The 19931-nt window shown below is 34.4% G+C and overlaps 1 protein-coding gene across 1 annotated transcript in view; it reads right to left on the bottom strand.

The window, feature by feature from the left end:
- LOC149806893 (uncharacterized) overlaps positions 1-19931 on the bottom strand; it is a 248378-nt gene that overhangs the window by 84780 nt on the left and 143667 nt on the right. The window contains exons 25-29 of the mRNA XM_089959232.1: positions 19058-19149; positions 17244-17417; positions 10934-11238; positions 10294-10568; positions 8138-8277 (exon numbers count right to left, since the gene is read on the bottom strand). Of these exons, the coding sequence (XP_089815358.1) occupies positions 8138-8277; positions 10294-10568; positions 10934-11238; positions 17244-17417; positions 19058-19149 (986 nt within the window). The remainder of the gene's footprint in view (positions 1-8137; positions 8278-10293; positions 10569-10933; positions 11239-17243; positions 17418-19057; positions 19150-19931) is intronic.

Below are 19931 nucleotides of genomic sequence, written 5' to 3'. Positions count from 1 at the left end.
TGAAGCTTTCTTAGTTTTTTAATTTCAATTCTATTAATGTCATTTCAGTGCCACATACAGAATCACTAATTAAACATAAAAGCAAAATTGAATAAAAAAAATTTACTTTTCCACCAAATACTGAATAAAATATGTTTAATTTCTTGTTTACTTCTGAAATATAATGTTATTTGTCAAGTTGAAGTAACTTCTCCTTTTCTAAGGACTCTAACCCTTCCTGGGTAGGGTTTGAAATAAAACTCTCCACTCTAGATGACATGTAAAATCAAAATATCAGGGACAAAGAAAACTCCAAAAGTAATTTAAATTTCAAAACAATTTCTCTGAAATATTTCTGAAATTTGTATTCTGGATTAGCCCCATGTTCTGTTACAACTCTGTGGTCATCAACTAAGTACCAGAAAGAAGCAAAACCAAGTTCTGCAAAACTTTAAAAAAATGTAATTTTGTTATCAAAGTTATAAAATGAAATCTTAAGAGGAATTATGATATATTATTATTTTATCATTATGAATTAAATCCAAAATGATCCTAAAAAGTCTACACATTTCCAAAAGAATTGAATGTTCTGAATGAATTCAAGATCCTCAAATGTACTTGTCTGACAACAGTTATGATGTATCACAATGGCATTGTACATAACTCCTTTGAATAAATTCACAATAGTGCCATTATACAATATTAGTCCAGTGAGCACTGTGTAATTCTTATGAATAATCCAAACAAAAGTTTCCTCTCAAATTATATCCAAACACAGCATTAATCATATCTGCAGACTGATATTAACATATGAACAGATGAAATTAGATGGAGCAGGGAACCCTAAGGTAGGGATACCACATTATCCTGTTCTATAACAAAATTGTGCATACGGACAAGGGTGAAAATGACATCTTTATCCCACTCACTCTGTCATGGGAGAAACTTGAGGGAAGAGGAATTGGAACCAGTAACTCCTCCCACAGAACTAATGTACTGTTCTTAGGAGTGGACTTGGTGGATGAGAGCTTTCTTCCACACATTTAGAGTGTTTGGGAGAAGGTCAATCACCTTCCCTCTTTTCTGACCTAATTATGTAAGATGATGTAGGTCCACAGCCTGAAGCAATGACTACACTACAATATGGCCAAGGGCCAGAGGACCATAGCTGCATGTAGAGGTAGGGCCACTTGCTTCCCCGTAGACAAACATCCACATCTCATAAGGATTAAGATGGATAATAGGTAAGAGAGATAGTTCCCCTATCTAATATGGCATCCATAAGCTTATTCCAAACCCTTCATAGGATGAAATGGCATTCTGAAGAGAAGTTGGGACTTGGCTTGATCCTATCCCCATACTGCAGGGGCTCCAATGATTAGTACCTGATACTCGGTGCCTTATGACTCATCACCAGGACCTGGTACTTATTTATTGGACAAAGACCCACCAGGGGACTCAGTTCTACATGAAAAATCTTCCTATTTGGCTTACAGATGAGCTAATATAGAAGTGGATACCCTTTCTTAGTCTGGCATCTGTAAGCTGAATCACAGTCACCCAATGGATGAAACAACAGTCTGGAGAGAGGTGGGGACTCTATCCCCATACCACAGTGTGACCCATATCCAGGTCCAGGTTCAGGTGATTTGGCAAAGACCCATCAAGCAACACATATTTGTAGGAAAGAAGACTTCCCAAGACCTGATATATTTATAACTTAGATCTGCCTTTACTTTGGGGCTCATTCTTACTGTTGACAATGGCCAAAAGAAACTGAAAGGGTGCTGCTCCCCCTCATGGAGGGGTGCAAATCAATTTCATCCTTTACCAAACAGTCAGCCAGTAGAGAGTACTCCTCCCCGAAAATGGGGTAGGGACATGACTCACTCTCTGACCTTCTGGATGAGAGAGGGTGCTTCTTCTCCCTGATGGGAGAGTGAAAACATGCTTTTTGCTCTCACATAATCAGAATGGGGAGGGTGTAGCTCCTTCCTAATTGGAGGTCACAACTCACTCTCCATCCATTTAAGACAAAAATACCTTTTCCCTCTTCATAAGCACATGTACTTTGCAAGATCCAAGATGACATCTGAGCATATGCTACAGAAAGTACAATTAACATCTGTCTTTTTGCAGTGTGTGCAAGATAAGCAGGGGGGGGGGTCTTTCTCACACATTATTCCTGTGTAAATCTGAAAAGATTTTCTTTTACAAAAAAATTCCATTCACAAAATGTATACATAATGTAATGCATAGACTAAATCTATTCTAATATACTAATTTCAATGAAAGTCACCAAAGTAGGTTTCCAATAAGTTTAAATGCTAAATATGAAGCACTGCTAAGCTCAGAACAGAAAATTGAAGTATAAGCAGGTCAATTTAGGCTTTAATAAAGCAAGAGACTACTCAAATAGAAAACAGTAGGTTACAATTGCTAATAATTAATGTAAAAAATGAGGAAGGTGATATGAACTAAAATTAAAACAAAAACTGAGCTTGAAGCTGACAACAAGATATGAAGGCAAAATGATGGTGTGCAACATGTTTGCCATGTATAAAATTAGCACAATTCACAATATAGTTAAGGTGAATAAAATGATTCACAAGGAATAAAATGGATAAAAGCAAGCCTGAAGACTGCAATTATGCAAAGGTAAATTTAAACAAAATACCTACCTATATGTAGAAAAAGCATAACCAATTTTGAAACACCAACACCCTGTGAAGGAGTAACACGCTCAAAATAAAATTCAAAGCTGTACATCACAACTAATTGCTAAAACCTCCTAAATGGGCTAATTAAACAGTGATAAAACTTTAGTAGAGTATAGTCCTTATATTTAAGAAGATTAAGCAGGCAAAATAAGTAGTGAAATCACTTGCTGACCCACAAAATGATGGCTAAACATTCCTGGCATAAATGAAGTTGGACATTAAAAGAGGTCACTGGAGAAAAGAATGAAAGCAGAAGTATGCATTGGCAATGGTGCATGGTGTCCAATGGGCAATCCGCGTTCTCAAATCTTCTGGTTCACCCTAATGGAAGGATGAATTTTTCCATCAGATTTGCAGGGTATTTTCCTCCTAGATAAGTAACAGCTATGCAATAGCAACAGGTATGGTATTACTGATATCAAATATTGAAACTGAAGAACATTGTGTACCAAAACAAACATTTAAACTACTACTGTAATATCTGAACCAAAAGACACATCTACACTACTACCCTAATATTTGTACCTAAAGACACATCTAGACTACTAACCTAGTGTGTACAAAAAGACACATCAAGACTACTACAGTAACTGTAATATGTGTATCAAAAGACACACCTAGACTACTACCCTAATATGTGTACCAAAAGACACATCTAGACTACTACCCTAATATGTGTACCAAAAGACACATCTAGATTACTACCCTAATATGTGTACCAAAAGACACATCTAGACTACTACCCTAATATGTGTACCAAAAGACACATCTAGACTACTACCCTAATATGTGTACCAAAAGACACATCTAGACTACTACCCCAGTGTGTACAAAAAGACACATCAAGACTACTACTATAATATGTGTATCAAAAGACACACCTAGACTACTACCCTAATATGTGTACCAAAAGACACATCTAGACTACTACCCTAATATGTGTACCAAAAGACACATCTAGACTACTACCCTAATATGTGTACCAAAAGACACATCTAGACTACTACCCTAATATGTGTACCAAAAGACACATCTAGACTACTACCCTAATATGTGTACCAAAAGACACATCTAGACTACTACCCCAGTGTGTACAAAAAGACACATCAAGACTACTACTATAATATGTGTATCAAAAGACACACCTAGACTACTACCCTAATATGTGTACCAAAAGACACATCTAGACTACTACCCTAATATGTGTACCAAAAGACACATCTAGACTACTACCCTAATATGTGTACCAAAAGACACATCTAGACTACTACCCTAATATGTGTACCAAAAGACACATCTAGACTACTACCCTAATATGTGTACCAAAAGACACATCTAGACTACTACCCCAGTGTGTACAAAAAGACACATCAAGACTACTACTATAATATGTGTATCAAAAGACACACCTAGACTACTACCCTAATATGTGTACCAAAAGACACATCTAGATTACAACCCTAATATGTGTACCAAAGATACATCTAGACTACTACCCTAATATGTGTACCAAATGACACACCTAGACTACTACCCTAATATGTGTACCAAAAGACACACCTTGACTACTGCCGTAATATGTGCACCAAAAGACACACCTAGACTACTACTCTAATATGTGTACCAAAAGATGCATTTTAGACTACTAATTTAATGTGTACCAAAAGACACATCTACACTGCTACCCTAATATGTGTATCAAAAGACACACCTAGACTACTACCCTAATGTGTACAAAAGACACATCAAGACTACTACTGTAATATGTGTACCAAAAAGACATCTAGACTACTACTTTAATATGTGTACCAAAAGACACATCTAGACTACTACCCTATTGTGTACAAAAAGACACATCTAGACTACTACTGTAATATGTGTACCAAAGGACACATTTAAACTACTACTGTAATATGTGTACTAAAAGACATCTACACTACTACCCTAATATGTGTACCAAAAGACAAATCTAGACTACTACCCTAATGTGTACAAAAGAGACATCAAGACTACTACTGTAATATGTGTATCAAAAGACACACCTAGACTACTACCCTAATATGTGTACCAAAAGATACATCTAAACTACTATCCTAATATGTGTACCAAAGATACATCTAGACTACTACCCTAATGTGTACAAAAGAGACATCAAGACTACTACCCTAATATGTGTATCAAAAGACACACCTTGACTACTACCCTAATATGTGTACCAAAAGATACATCTAAACTACTATCCTAATATGTGTACCAAAAGACACATCTAGACTACTACCCTAGTGTGTACAAAAAGTCACATCAAGACTACTCCTGTAATATGTGTATCAAAAGATACACCTAGACTACTACCCTAATATGTGTACCAAAAGACACATCTAGACTACTACCCTAGTGTGTACAAAAAGTCACATCAAGACTACTCCTGTAATATGTGTATCAAAAGACACACCTAGATTACTACCCTAATATGTGTATCAAAAGATACATCTAGACAACTACCCTAATATGTGTACCAAAAGACTACTACTGTAATATGTGTACCAAAAGACACATCTAGACTAATACTGTAATATGTGTACCAAAAGACACACCTAGACTACTACCCTAATATGTGTATCAAAAGACACACCTAGACTACTACCCTAATATGTGTATCAAAAGACACACCTAGACTACTACCCTAATATGTGTACCAAAGACACACCTAGACTACTACCCTAGTGTGTACAAAAAGACACATCAAGACTACTCCTGTAATATGTGTATCAAAAGACACACCTAGATTACTACCCTAATATGTGTATCAAAAGATATATCTAGACAACTACCTTAATATGTGTACCAAAAGACTACTACTGTAATATGTGTACCAAAAGACACATCTAGACTAATACTGTAATATGTGTACCAAAAGGCACATCTAGACTACTAGACTAAAATGTGTAGCAAAAAACACATCTAGTGTACTTCCCTATTATGTGTATCAAAGGCACATCTAGACTACTTCCCTAATATGTGTACCAAAAGGCACACCTTGACTACTACCCTAATATGTGTGCAAAAAGACACACCTAGACTACTACCCTGACATGTGTACCAAAAGGCACACCTAGACTACTACTCTAAAATGTATACCAAAAGACATATTTAAACTACTAACCTGACACGTGCATCAAATGACACATCTAGATTCCTACCCTGACACCTGTATCAAAAGGCACATCAAGACTACTACCCTAATAAGCATACCACATTTCACAGAGATATAAAGATTTGTAATTTTGCCATGGAAACAATAGTCACATAATGGATGGATGGATGGATTGACAGAAAAATGGACAAAAATATTTAAAATATTTAAACCAAAGAAGTGAAAAAACAAATGGCACATCTAAACCACTAGTTTAATCACTGTACAAAGTTTCACATACTATCTTGAATGATTTCAGAGTTATTCTCTGGGAATAAAAATACCACATTTCACAGAGATATAAAGATTTGTAATTTTGCCATGGAAACAATAGTCACATAATGGATGGATGGATGGATTGACAGAAAAATGGACAAAAATATTTAAAATATTTAAACCAAAGAAGTGAAAAAACAAAGGGCACATCTAAACCACTAGTTTAATCACTGTACAAAGTTTCACATACTATCTTGAATGATTTCAGAGTTATTCTCTGGGAATAAAAATGATTACATTTAGATAGATGTAGTGATAGCTGTAACTTCCATGTACATTATTTCATATGGGGGGGGACATAAAGTACAAAAACAAACAAATCAAAATAAGTATTAAAAATATGAATGCACAACGATAAATGATGAAAATAATGTTACAACTATTCAAACATATGTTTCTATGCTTTAATTAAAAATAAATATGTCACACATATGTACACACATATATACATTAAGCCTATCATTTCTGAAGATAACAAAAATAATTAAATACTACTGTCTGTCTCACATGCTGTGCAATGATATAATCCAAAACAGTTGCAGATTTGCTAGAGCAAGAAATATTGGTAACAATGAGCTTAATTTTTGGTCTGGTGAGAAGTAGGTTCAAAATAAATACATGAACCAAGTGTTATATACATTACTTTCTATAGTGTGCTTGACCTTTGTCTGTAAGTAAGGATAGATGTCAACCTGACTGCTCTTATGTGTCTCATTGGTAAGCTATAAAAAGGTTGTTTACTTGGGTTTGAGTTCAAGACCCAGCTTTGATAATGACCATAATAGATTCTAGAAATGAATTTGTTCAAAGTTTCTGGTAATTTTCTGTTAACATGATGGATTTTTTGTCAGAAAAGGTTATTGCAATATAGGTCAAGAGGGGATGTATACAAGTTTGAGATAAACAAGATTATTCATTCTTCCTTGTAATTTCAGTCTGCAGAAGTATTTACCGCTGTGTTCTGATATAATTTCAGAGGAATCTTTACTTTAAAAATCATTCATTAGAATTACAAAGTACTCATTGATATTTTGGACATAAACACTATTTTAGGATTTTTTAAAATTCATTAAAAGATATTCTGGATGATATCATTGTGATACATCAAGACTATTGGCACATCAGATCATTCAAGGCTATTGATATGTCAGCACATTCATGACCTAGCCTTCATTTGGAACACTCCATACCTTTGGACTTGTGATAAAAGTTTAAGGATAATTTTAGAATTCATTCACAACACTGTTCACTCCATTTACATTTTTACTTTGTACTCTAGGGAATTAAACTATTTGTTGAATTTTACTTAACATGTTGGTTTTGCTTTTTCTGTGACTTAGTTTAAGATCAATGAGTCCTAACTCATGTTTCATAATTGTTGAGAAACTGAGCTAGTGCAAGAATTTAATGAGCCTTGCACCTTGGTTGAGCTTTCAAGGGATCTTTTATGTACCTCAGCTACATTTTGGTTTGGGAGAATGTCTGTTGTGCTCATTCATGGTTCAATACCATTAACATGATCAGCAGAATATGAGAATATGTCAATATAACCTATTTTGGCTTTTGGTGAGTAATATCCTCTAAGACGAAGACATCCATCAAGTTTCATGATTGTATATTACAACAGTGTCAGAAAAACTGAGCTAGATGCAGCAATTAAATCTAAATAGTGGAGTCTAAAAAGCAGGTCACTTTAACCTACTTTTGGCCATGGTGAAAAGAACCTCCCAAGATTAAAAAGACACATTAAATTTTATGATATAACCTTCAACAGCTTTAGAGAAAATGAGCTAACTGCAAAACGTTAATATTGACACTTACACCAACAATGATGATGATGATGTTAGTGACAATGCTGTTGAAAAAATAATCCCTATGTCTACCACATTCTTTGCAGACAAAAGTCAGATAACACAGGTCATGTTTGGCAATTTAATTATTATATAACCATACAATGGACATTACTCACATGCAAAGACATATTTCCAACCTGTGTAGCATGGAAAATTGGCCTGGAAGTATCAATTATGGTGTCTAGGTTCACATAGCCATAGGAATGATCTATTCTCAGTACATGTTTAAACTGCTTATCTTGGAAAATGAAATTCTCTGAAATATAACAAAGAAAAATGCAGTTCATTTGCATTGCTTGAGACTAGGTGCAGCACACAACAGGTGCATTTCCAACAGTGGATGCAAAACTTGAAATCAATTTTTGGTTTCAATGAAATTAATTTTCATTCAAAAATACATAATTCAAATTAACTTTAATGCCATTTAGTTTAGCCATTTGTGAATCCTAATTTTTATCTTTAAGACAAATAGTTGTCATTATCTTTTAGACATCACATAGAATTTATTTTTTTTAAATTTGTATGAAATTGCATTAACATGAAATTCATGTAATTCAAAATCACATAAGTCTGTGGACACCTGTATCTGAATGTTGCATACTTTTATTGGAACTACAAGATGGACTTTAAAAGAAAAAATGTTAAAGTGTCAAATAATAGATTATGGAAGGACATACAAATTCTTTCACACAGTCATTTTTATCATTTTGCTTATAAAGTACAAATTTTAAAAAAGTATCATTCTGTTTCCTCTGTGTTGAAAGTTTAACTTCCTTTGAACTCATAATTGCCTGGTATAACTAAAATAAGCATATGAGTCATATCTGCAGATATGACATTACTTTTGCCAATATGATCCTTTAATTTAAATGTGTAATAAATTAAAAATTAAACACTGAATTTGATGATATTAAATTAAAGAATAAATACATTGATTGGTGAGAGAAATATTGAATCAATGTAAAAAAATAACTATTGTGCTGGGCAAATATGAGTCATTGTAGACAGATAAGACTAACTCAGCATGATGTCTTTGTATGACATAAATATGAGTCATTGTAGGCAGATAAGACTAACTCAGCATGATGTCTTTGTATGACATAAATATGAGTCATTGTAGGCAGATAAGACTAACTCAGCATGATGTCTTTGTATGACATAAATATGAGTCATTGTAGGCAGATAAGACTAACTCAGCATGATGTCTTTGTATGACATAAATATGAGTCATTGTAGGCAGATAAGACTAACTCAACATGATGTCTTTGTATGACATAAATATGAATAATATGAATAATGCTATGATAGGTATTGTAAACTATTTTGTTATAAAACATTAAAGTATAATATATAATTGATGATGAATTTGATTTACAAGTTTTATTAACTTAAAAACACTTAATTAGAATGTGCCATGTGGATATATCTGGGTGCTGCATTAAGTGTATATGCCATTTTTGATGCATTTGAAATAAAAAATGGAACAAATTATAGGTGCTATTTTGAGGTATAACAGAACATAAAGTCATATCTGCAAACATTATATCACATCTATGGATATGGATCATATACCTTCTTTAGCTATATCCCCTTACCTCATGTTTTGTAAGTGGTTTTCTGACTGACTTGTGCTGGAGGTGTGTCAAATTCACTGCTCTGGTCAGGTATAAAAGTCAAACCAGCAGTTAATTTGGTTATATTTCATGCTTCAAATGAATCTCCCATCACATGAACAATCCTAGTCCTAGACTAGTATGGCATAGGTTATTTTCTCTTTCCCTACTTTTAGGACTTTAGACAAAAAAGGGATCACTTTGGTTATCCTCCATTCAACTCTAATTAGGAAACAGTAATAATTATATTGCCAGTATTGTTTTAACCATTTTACTCTTTATGTCATAAATGCATACAATTCAAGTCTGAAATAGTTTCCAATATTTTTCTTCAAGCTTGTTTCTCTTCTCCCCCCACCACCACCTATGGTAATTTATACTCAGAAATGGTTTTTCCACATCAATAATGTCGCAATACAAACTGTATTTAGATAGTTTTGTATTATCATTTGAAACAATTAAAAACAATATTAAATTATCTTTGTTAGCTGTTTCCATTAGAGGTACCCATCTAGCTATATCACAATTCATTAAAAACTTGTTCTGATATAAATCTGTTCTGTTACAAACAACAGAAACGATCTCATGCCAGCAGAGGCAAACATCATGATATGATTCATTTATATATAGTGATGAAATCTTCTCTCCCACCTCCTTACCTTCCTGGTTATAGTTGAAAAATGGTACTGCTGAATCAATGCATAATTTGACATGTGTCTGAGAAGTCCCTTCCTCTTCTTTTGGTTGTCTATCATATAAAATCTTATAACTGATTTTCATAAGACAGGTGTTTAGTTTGAATTTATAGTCAAAACATCGGCCCTTTTTCCGATGGAGATAAAACAGTAAAGCTCTTTCTATAGGAGGCACTGTCATAGCAGTTGATGGCTTCATTCTGTGGATCACTGTCTTTTCATTGACTTCAAACCAATATCTGAAATATTGTTAAAATTTGTTTTGAAGAAAAAATATATGTCAACAGATTTTGTATGAAGACAAGTCAAGTCAGTATAAGATTTTTTCTACAAATTATCACTGAATAAAAATACAAATAATAGCAAAGTACACTCATTATATATATATATATATATATATATATATATATATATATATATATATATATATATATATATATATATAACTCAGTTGCAATATTCAGAATATTACATCTACAATATTCAGAAACTTGAGAAAATTAGTTATATACCGGTACTATAGATAGTTAACAATAGCAATTCATTCCATATTATAAATATAGCTATGTATAACATAGTACAAGAGTAATAACAAAGTACTTACTTGAAATTCTCAATACTACTATGGAAGTGTTTTCCAAAGTTTCCTGCTGACATGTATTGTGCTTGACCCATAGGAAGTGGATAAGAAATATTAAAACTCCATTCTGCCCCAACACCTATTGGTTTGGTTTTATCATCCTCACTGAAAACTGGCACTGCCTTTGCATATAAATCTAGTGTCATACTCAGTTTTGGATTGTCCCATAAATTTGGCATTGCTCTATCTGCCATAGCAGGGTCCAAATCCTCCTTCACCCCCAAAACAATCACTGAGGAGGAGGTATTCTCCCTGTTGGTCTGCTGACCCTGAAATGTAATTTTGACTGAGTGACAGTTACTGTGGTAGTGTATAATGTGATAAGATGTATGTAAGTATGTATGTATGTATGTATGTATGTATGTATGTATGTATGTATGTATGTATGTATGTATGTATGTATGTATGTATATGTGTGTGTATGTATGTGTGTGTGTGTATGTGTGTGTATGTATGTATGTATGTATATGTGTGTGTATGTATGTATGTATCGAAGCAATACATATATAAAATTTATACAATTTACCATTTATAGAGTAATTATAGTAAGCAATATGATATTTCCTAGCTGTGTTTTGAATGTTTCAGATCTGATCACTTACTTCTCTTCCACCATGCTTAATGGTGATGACCTCTCATGACTTTGCATCCCACTAATTTCTTTCAGTGAATGTTTTGAAAGTTCAAATTTTGCATTTTAATGGACTTATGTCTACCTTACTTTAGTTTTAAATTATATGTCTTCTGGGAGGAATTTTAGGTAATGTTTGCCATTTAAATCTCTTTTTCTGTAATAATACATGTACATATAGATGGTCACCTTGACCTTTTACTCATTAATTACATAATATGACAAAGCTGGTAATATATTTCAGCATTAAATTGAAGAGTGATAAATGGTGATATTAAAATAGATGATTTTTATTAGACAGCTTTATTTTAATATTTTTTTCTGATCTTCTTAAAAAAAGCTCAACTATTTAAATGTTGCCTGAAATGCACAATTGCTCTTTAGGTGAACATGAACTTGCAATATAATTTAATATTCACTAATGTAATCTTTGACAAGCAGAACTATGCACATTGCTTACTAATATATTTAAATACTATTCCTAGGGCTGTCAAGAAAATCAAGGGTGGATGTAGGACACATGGTACTAATGATATCGAAAAATGGGAACTAGCCTGGAACATAAAATAGAGTATATATGGGTTTGGCTGACCCACATAATCGTTCACCTGGTGAACTATTTCATTAAAGTATTGAGGCATTGCTGGCAACTGTGATGTGCATTAGGGCAGAGGGTCTGATATTTTAGCAATGCCACTTTAATGTCTTCATGAAGTAAATGGGTGACTTTTGCAAGTACACAAATGACTTCTCATGTTTCCCTAATGTCTTCTTTGACATCCCAACTGTCTGTGGTTCCACCCCCGGCTGAGTCATACTAACAGCTGCCACATTTGGCACTCACCATTAAGAGGTTAGTGTTAGGACTGGTCAGCCTGGTGTCAGGATAATGTGACTGGGTGGGACATCATGCTACATGATGCCCCAGTGCTAGACATCACTATAAACTGTCACACTGCAGACATTGTAGCAATATGACTGAAAAATTGTTAAAACTACATTCAAAATCCAAATCACACACACACACACTGTCTGTGGCAAGTATCCAATAGTCTTTGCAGTTACTTATGTTGCCTTTTTAATATCCTTGGTGCACTTAGCTATCTTATGAACTGGACCCGGTTCATCTGTTCCCGTTTAGCACTACCACCTGTCCCAATGTTGCTCATCTACTCTTAAATGACATCACTGGCAGATGTTTTATATGTTTATATTGTTAAATTGATGCATCCAAACCTGCATGATATTCAACCCTGTCAAGTTCCAGTCAAATAAATGGTGAGAAAACTATATGGATCTTTTGTGATCAGTGCAAACATATCTCAAAATTCATCCCACATGTGATCGGCAGCACACCACATCCAATGAATGCTTCCAAGGCTATCAGCATCAATTCCACAAAATATCATCAACATGTTGCAAATACCACAAACTGTTCTAGGCACATGCACATATCATCAAATGAAATAGATGACAGTGGTGTTTTTGTGTCGGCCATGTAAAAATATTTGTGCAGGACTTGATTCTCAAGCATCATATCATCGTATGCTACAAGACTGTTTTCATCTGCATCCAAATTATCAATGGCAGATGCTTCATTGATGATGGAAAAGAGATTGACAGTGGATGACAAAGTCATCTTGGTATTGTCACTTAATGCTTTTATAAAATCTTTCAAAACATTACAGCATGGCTGGTCAACACCTGCTCAGTCAAATGCAATTACTGATCCCACATCAACCATTGTAAAATCATATTCAACAATTCAGCAGGGCCAATGATTAGGGCACATGAACTGAGTCTGGAAATAGATCATCATGCTTGGATGATTTGCATCATGTTGCCTATGCAGAGAAGTCCATGATGGAAAAGTTTTTTTCTTTTCTTCTGAAAGCATTTGTGAATTTCCTTTTTCTTCATGATATTGAATAATACAGTATATAATACAATCATGTCTCCATAGCAACACATACTGCAAATCCAACTCAAGTTCAAACACATAATAGATGAGCAGCAATTACTGGAGCTTGTGTTTGATGTGAAGCAAAAAAGTTCATGTTGACAGGAACTTCCTGTTCCATTGGCTGCATATGTGCAAGGTTTAAAAAGAAGTTAGCAGCAATATCGCAGCTGCATTGATGAAGTTACCAGGAACACCATGTAGTAAATATCCAAGTGAAAAACACATCCTTGATTACAATTACTGTGGGCCTGGTACACTGCTTGATATATGACTTGATTCTAACAACCAATCATCTGAAGCACCTATAAACCATATGTTTAATGCATGTTACTGACATGACCTTGCCTATAAGATATCAAACACAATATCCATCCAACATGGATATCATTTTTGACTTAATGCGATTGCAGAACTAAGTGCTGGATAATCAAGGGTCATCAAAGGATGTATGGAGGCCAAGATTTCACTTGGAGGCCAGTCATTCACTTGGAGGCCAAGATTTCACTTGGAGGCCAAAGTTTCACTTGGAGGCCAAGATTTCACTTGGAGGCTGTCATTAAAAGTAAATAATATTAACACAAACAATAGAAAGCTGGACATGATTAGACACATTTTACCATCCATGTGGGCCCAAGAAAAATTTCACTCTGGTGGTTTGATGTCCAAATACCAAATGAAGTTCAACAGGCTGATCTCATTTCTTCCACATGATCATGTATGTGATCGACAAATTGGATTTCACACATAGAAGTAGTTGCTAATGATTGTTAATGTTGCCAGCGGTAACAAAAGATGCTGAGACATTGACATCAAAAGATTCTACAAATGCTGTAGATGCATTCGAATGTATTTATAAATGTTCATTGCCACTATGGCCATGACTGTTACAAGTGGTAAAGAATTTCTAAGATCCTTTGCAGGGCTGTTGTCCAAACTCCATGTGCAAGTTCATGTTGCATATGTTTATATATATCCTGACCTAGGAATGATTTAATCACACACTTGCAGAATAGATATTTGGACATCAGTAAATGCAGGAATTATTAATGAGGTCTTGGAAGCAGGGGATTAGCCTGTCAAGTGCCTATTCTTGTAAATGGGTAACACAGCCCCCATTAGTCACAGCAGCACTAAATAATACAATTACATGCAAGATTGAATTAAAACCAGCAAAGGTCCTTCTACAAAATCCTGTTACATTTACTCAGAAAAAAATCTCACACCATTGCAATCACTTGGAAACAATCTTGTTCAGCATCTGTAAGAACCTGGAGAGTCAGAAGGTGGACAATGGAATTAAATTTTTCTTGGAACCAGCATCGCCCATCAATGTGTTTATGATTTTGGAATGGACTGATACTCCAAGAATACAAACAAGATACCATTTGGGGCCTATTAGTGAAGAAGCAGAAAATCCACCAAACTGAGCATTTGTGTAAAAAGGAATCGTACGTAGTTCCACCAAGATTTATTTTAACAAGACACTTTAACCTGTCTCAGCCATAAGTTGATTCACAACTGCGTGATGGCCAAATGCATAGGTGGGAGCATCTATCACTTAGTACCAAGTGGAGATGAACTCACTTTAGTGCATCAGTAAACACCCATGCAGTGTTTCTGACACCAGCAGTGTTTCTGACACCATTTCTTATTTGCCGTGTGTGCAAATTCACATCGGTCTTGAAGACATTCCACATACTTGTCAAGTTTGAGCTCTTTCTGCACAATAATCCACTGAACACCTTTGGTCTTTCTAATGTTTTTGGGTCCAACAATAATCAACTACATTTTAGGTTGCAGTCCTATATACTCGTCATTTGGTTTACCTTAGCATTCATCTTTGAATTTACCAACAACCTTTTACTGGTGTTATTAAATATTGGATGTTCTTTCGGATAATTTCTGGTATCAAATTTATTTACTAAATATGGTTCTCAAAGGCTGGGTCAAAGATGAGCCTTCAAAGTTTGTCTTGTTCACTCATGGACAAAATTGACTAAAATCTGTTTGACTGATTCTCCATGATTTTTCTAAACACAGCATTGTTCACAAGTTCAAAGAAATCTTTCTGAAACTCATTCAAAGCCTTAGTTCTCAGTTCCATATTCATTTGTATATAAGATGTCACCCAAACGTGCTGGTGAAATTCAAGCACTTGATGGATCTTGGTTACATGCACAAATACAGCTGCAGATTTTACACATGCAGTACATAATTGTTTTTCATCCTAAGACTTGGTACAAGTTTGGTGCCATCAGTGTATTTATGTCTGTATTCATTCATGATCATACACTGATATGGGGACAACCACATACCTGACACCAACAATGCTTCTGCTGCCAGCGGATAACCATTGTGTACATCATGTAAATGTTCAGGGTATTTTTGATCAACTTCAAGGAAGTACACGTGGTCACTGTTAATGTTGTAATCACTTATGTGTTTTTGCAAGTCAGTGTTTGTATGATCAATCAACTGAAACCCACCAATCAGGAATGGTTGCATCATTGCCTATTCATAGAGGTTATTGGTATTCATATACATGATGCAAATGTTAGGTGTAGCAGGGTCATAACTTAGAATATTTTGGGTTGTTTGCATAAGTGTATGTGTGACATACCATAGAAATCTCACCGTAAGGTGATCGCTTGATGAACAGATGCTAGTCAATGTTAGTGAGCAATTCCAACTCAATTTTGGCTTTGAACAATAATGCATCCCCAAACATAACTGGTGATGAGAAGTAATATGCAGGATCGAACTTGTAAACATCCATGTCAGTGTCACAAACTTTCTCAAACACATCAGCAAGCAACAATATATCAGTGCGCAAATGCGGACCAAAGTTTGTTTGCATGCTCATAGTCACTGGTGGAATATAACAGTGATGAATAAATCACTGCAATCAGTGGCAATTGATTTTCAGCAAATTTATTCCAGTCACTCATTGTTCTTGTACACAAGTCCATATTGGTTAAACAGTATTGATGAATGATTGTAAAGTCCTCTGCCATTAGCTTACTCACTAACTTGTCCAAGGATGAATTCAGAAACTGTAATGAATTGATCAACTGTAGTTGACCCAGCCTAAATGTCATATATTTATCATGTTGTTGGGGATCTAGGAGGCTTGGCTATGGGAGGCAAAAATGCTTAAATTTCTAAAGCTATTTCTTAAATTTCTTACATTTCTTAAATTTATTTCTTATTTCTTATACTTATTTCTTATTTCTTAAATTTCTTAAATTTCGTAAATTTCGTAAATTTCTAAAGTTATTGTGATCAGAGAATATATTCAAAGGAGAAATACGAACTTGGGTTTTTCATAGTTATACTGTATTCAGAACATTGTGGAGTATAGATCAGAAATACTTGTTCATATTTTCATATAAAAATGCAGTAACCTATAATTATGTCTAAGCATCAGCAATTTCCCTGATATTTGTTAAACAGAAGAGAACAAATTCAAAGAGCATGGTCAAAAAATGTCATTTAATTACTGCCATATATGGGAAAATTTATGTGTAGCTTTGTTTTGTCCTTGCAGAAATTAATGGATTAAAACAACTTGTGCTTCCAAGTGCTGAAATCACCTAAATTATGCACATGGAATTTGATTTAATTGTATATTCACACAGATTAAAAGCACAAAAATGTCATCATATGAGGTAATTTACCACCTTATTGTAAGTAACATCCAAGTTTAAAGCCACATCTCTTGCATGCTTGATGAATGTTCCATCCAGGATAATGTTATATTTGTCCCCATGTTGAAAATCCATGTGATAAGTAAAATCCATGTCTCTGTTATCCTTGCTATTGTTAGACACGTGTGCTATCATCAATATCTTCTCCTGATAAAGAAATGAATGAAGTAACTATACAGTAAATATTGACCTTTGCTGAGGTGAAATAAAGGTTTTATTACCAGTAAATCTTATACTGACTGACAAGAAGTGGAGTCAATATGATAGGTTTATAGGTTCATACAACTTCATAAAATATTCACTATAAAAAATGGCCAATAATTGTTTTATTTCATGATTTAATGTGAAAGTTTGAAATTCAGTTTCATACATTAAAGCAAAATTGCCATTCAATTACATGATACATAAAAATCATACAGTATGACAGGACCATTGTGCAATATCATGACTTATCACAAATCACTTGTCTTGCCAGGCAATGAAATATTATTACATGGAAATCATGTAATAAATTTTAAAGACCATACAAATAAAGTTGAACCTGCCCTGAAAGACCACCCTTCTGCTAATGAGAAAAGGTCTACCAAGACAGATGGTGTCTCAATAAGGGTTATAGGTAAATATATAACAACAATGTTAGTGTGAGCTGCCCTTTGGGGTGGAAGAAGTCATATGTACAAATAAAACCCACTGAACTTGGATGGGTAACCGCAGATCGATGCACATTCCTGAATGAGGATCAAACCCAATACCAAATACCATGCATGGGGAAAGGATCAAACCCAATACCAAATACCATACATGAGGAAAGGATCAAACCCAATACCAAATACCATGCATGGGGAAAGGATCTAACCCAATACCAAATACCATGCATGGGGAAAGGATCAAACCCAATATCAAATACCATGCATGGGGAAATTTCTGCATTGTTAAATTTTAACTTCTCACCAATGTACTATCTAAAACGTATATATTGCATGACTGTTTATTTTTTGCAAATCTTGGTGACTCACTATCTGGGATGTTAAATTTCTGCAAAAGTTTTCCCATAATCCAGTACATATGTACAAGCAGATGTAACAATCAATTACTTCGGTCTCTATAATATCATGCACATTAATAATCAATTACCTTGGCACCTACAATAAATTGTACATTATTAGTTAATTAAATTAGCCCCATACAATGACATGAATATTATCAATCAATTACCTTGGCCCTACAGTAAACATGCATATCAACAAATCAACTAATTTGGCCCTACAGTAAACATGCATACTGACAAATCAACTACCTTGGCCCTTCAGTAAACATGCATACCAACACATCAACTACCTTGGCCCTACAGTAAATATGCATACCAATAAATCAACTACCTTGGCCCTACAGTTAACATGTATACCAACAAATCAACTACATTGGCCCTACAGTAAACATGCATACTGGCAAATCAACTACTTTGGCCCTACAGTAGACATGCATACCAACAAATAAATTACCTTGGCCCTACAGTAAACATGCATACTGACCAATTAACTACCTTGGCCTCAACATTCGACAGATTTGCTGATTAATGCAACCTCTTCTAACACATCTCTGTACAGTCCTATGCAAAATATGTATCATTATATCAGAATGAAATCTGTTAAATTTAACAATCTATAGTGATGATCGAGTTCAGCAGCATCAAGCTCTTGATTGGAGTATGAAGAATATTTTGTAAGAAGATTCTGCCTGACATTCAAAATGAGTAATCTGCACTAAAGTAATCAAATTTCACTCACCTGCTTTCCTTGGCTGAGGAAAGTTATTGTTGTGGTACGGTTGGCATCTTGAAAGTTGGCTGTCATGTCATTTTCTACATAGATATTCTGACCTAAAGTAAAAGCAATTTATATACCTTAAATATTGGAAATATCGATGAGCATTTAAAAAGTGTCTAAGTTTTGAGTTGTAACCCTATGGTGGTCAATTTAAAAATGATTAATTGTAAAAACATCAGTCAATACATGTAATACTCTGTCTTATCTGCTGAACAGCAAAATGTTAGAAATTTTGATGCCAATGTTATGACTGTCCCTGTTATATAATGCCATGGAAAATGACATGTATGGCTATTTTGGGACAACATTTCTTCAAGTGTGCTAGAATCGGGATGCCAGTCTTGTTTTTGGACCCAAGCAGGGTAATGAATGCAGATGATTATCTTGTTTTGAGGATTTCAGGATGTTAATGGAAGGAGATTATAGTCCTGTGTTTGTGGATAGGTTGAAGTTAATCAAAGGGGATATGTGCAATATGCTTGAGGATTTGTGATGGTTATTGGATGGGGATGACCATATTCTTTTTGAGGATTCCAATTAGGTTAATGGACGCTGATGAGTCTTGTGTTTGAGGATTTGAGGAGGTTAATGGTGGTATTACCAGTAATGTCACAAATACCTGTTTTACTGGTTCCAGTAATTCTCAAGTTGCAACAGTAAAACCACAATTCACATCCTTGAATTCCTTGGTTCATATGGCCCCAGAAATTTGTTTTCAAGGTCATTTCAAGGACTTCCAAAAGTTTTCAATGAATATTTTTTTTTATGAAACTGAATGTTCTCTATATATTATTGAATAAATAGGTACAAAAGTAGAAGAAACACAGTCACTTGA

This window comes from Sinohyriopsis cumingii, chromosome 1 (assembly GCF_028554795.1).
Source record: "Sinohyriopsis cumingii isolate HCF-2022 chromosome 1, ASM2855479v2, whole genome shotgun sequence".
Taxonomy (NCBI): Eukaryota; Metazoa; Mollusca; class Bivalvia; order Unionida; family Unionidae; genus Sinohyriopsis; species Sinohyriopsis cumingii.
Note: the sequence above shows the minus strand (reverse complement) of the source record. Positions and strands in the feature narration are given on the sequence as shown.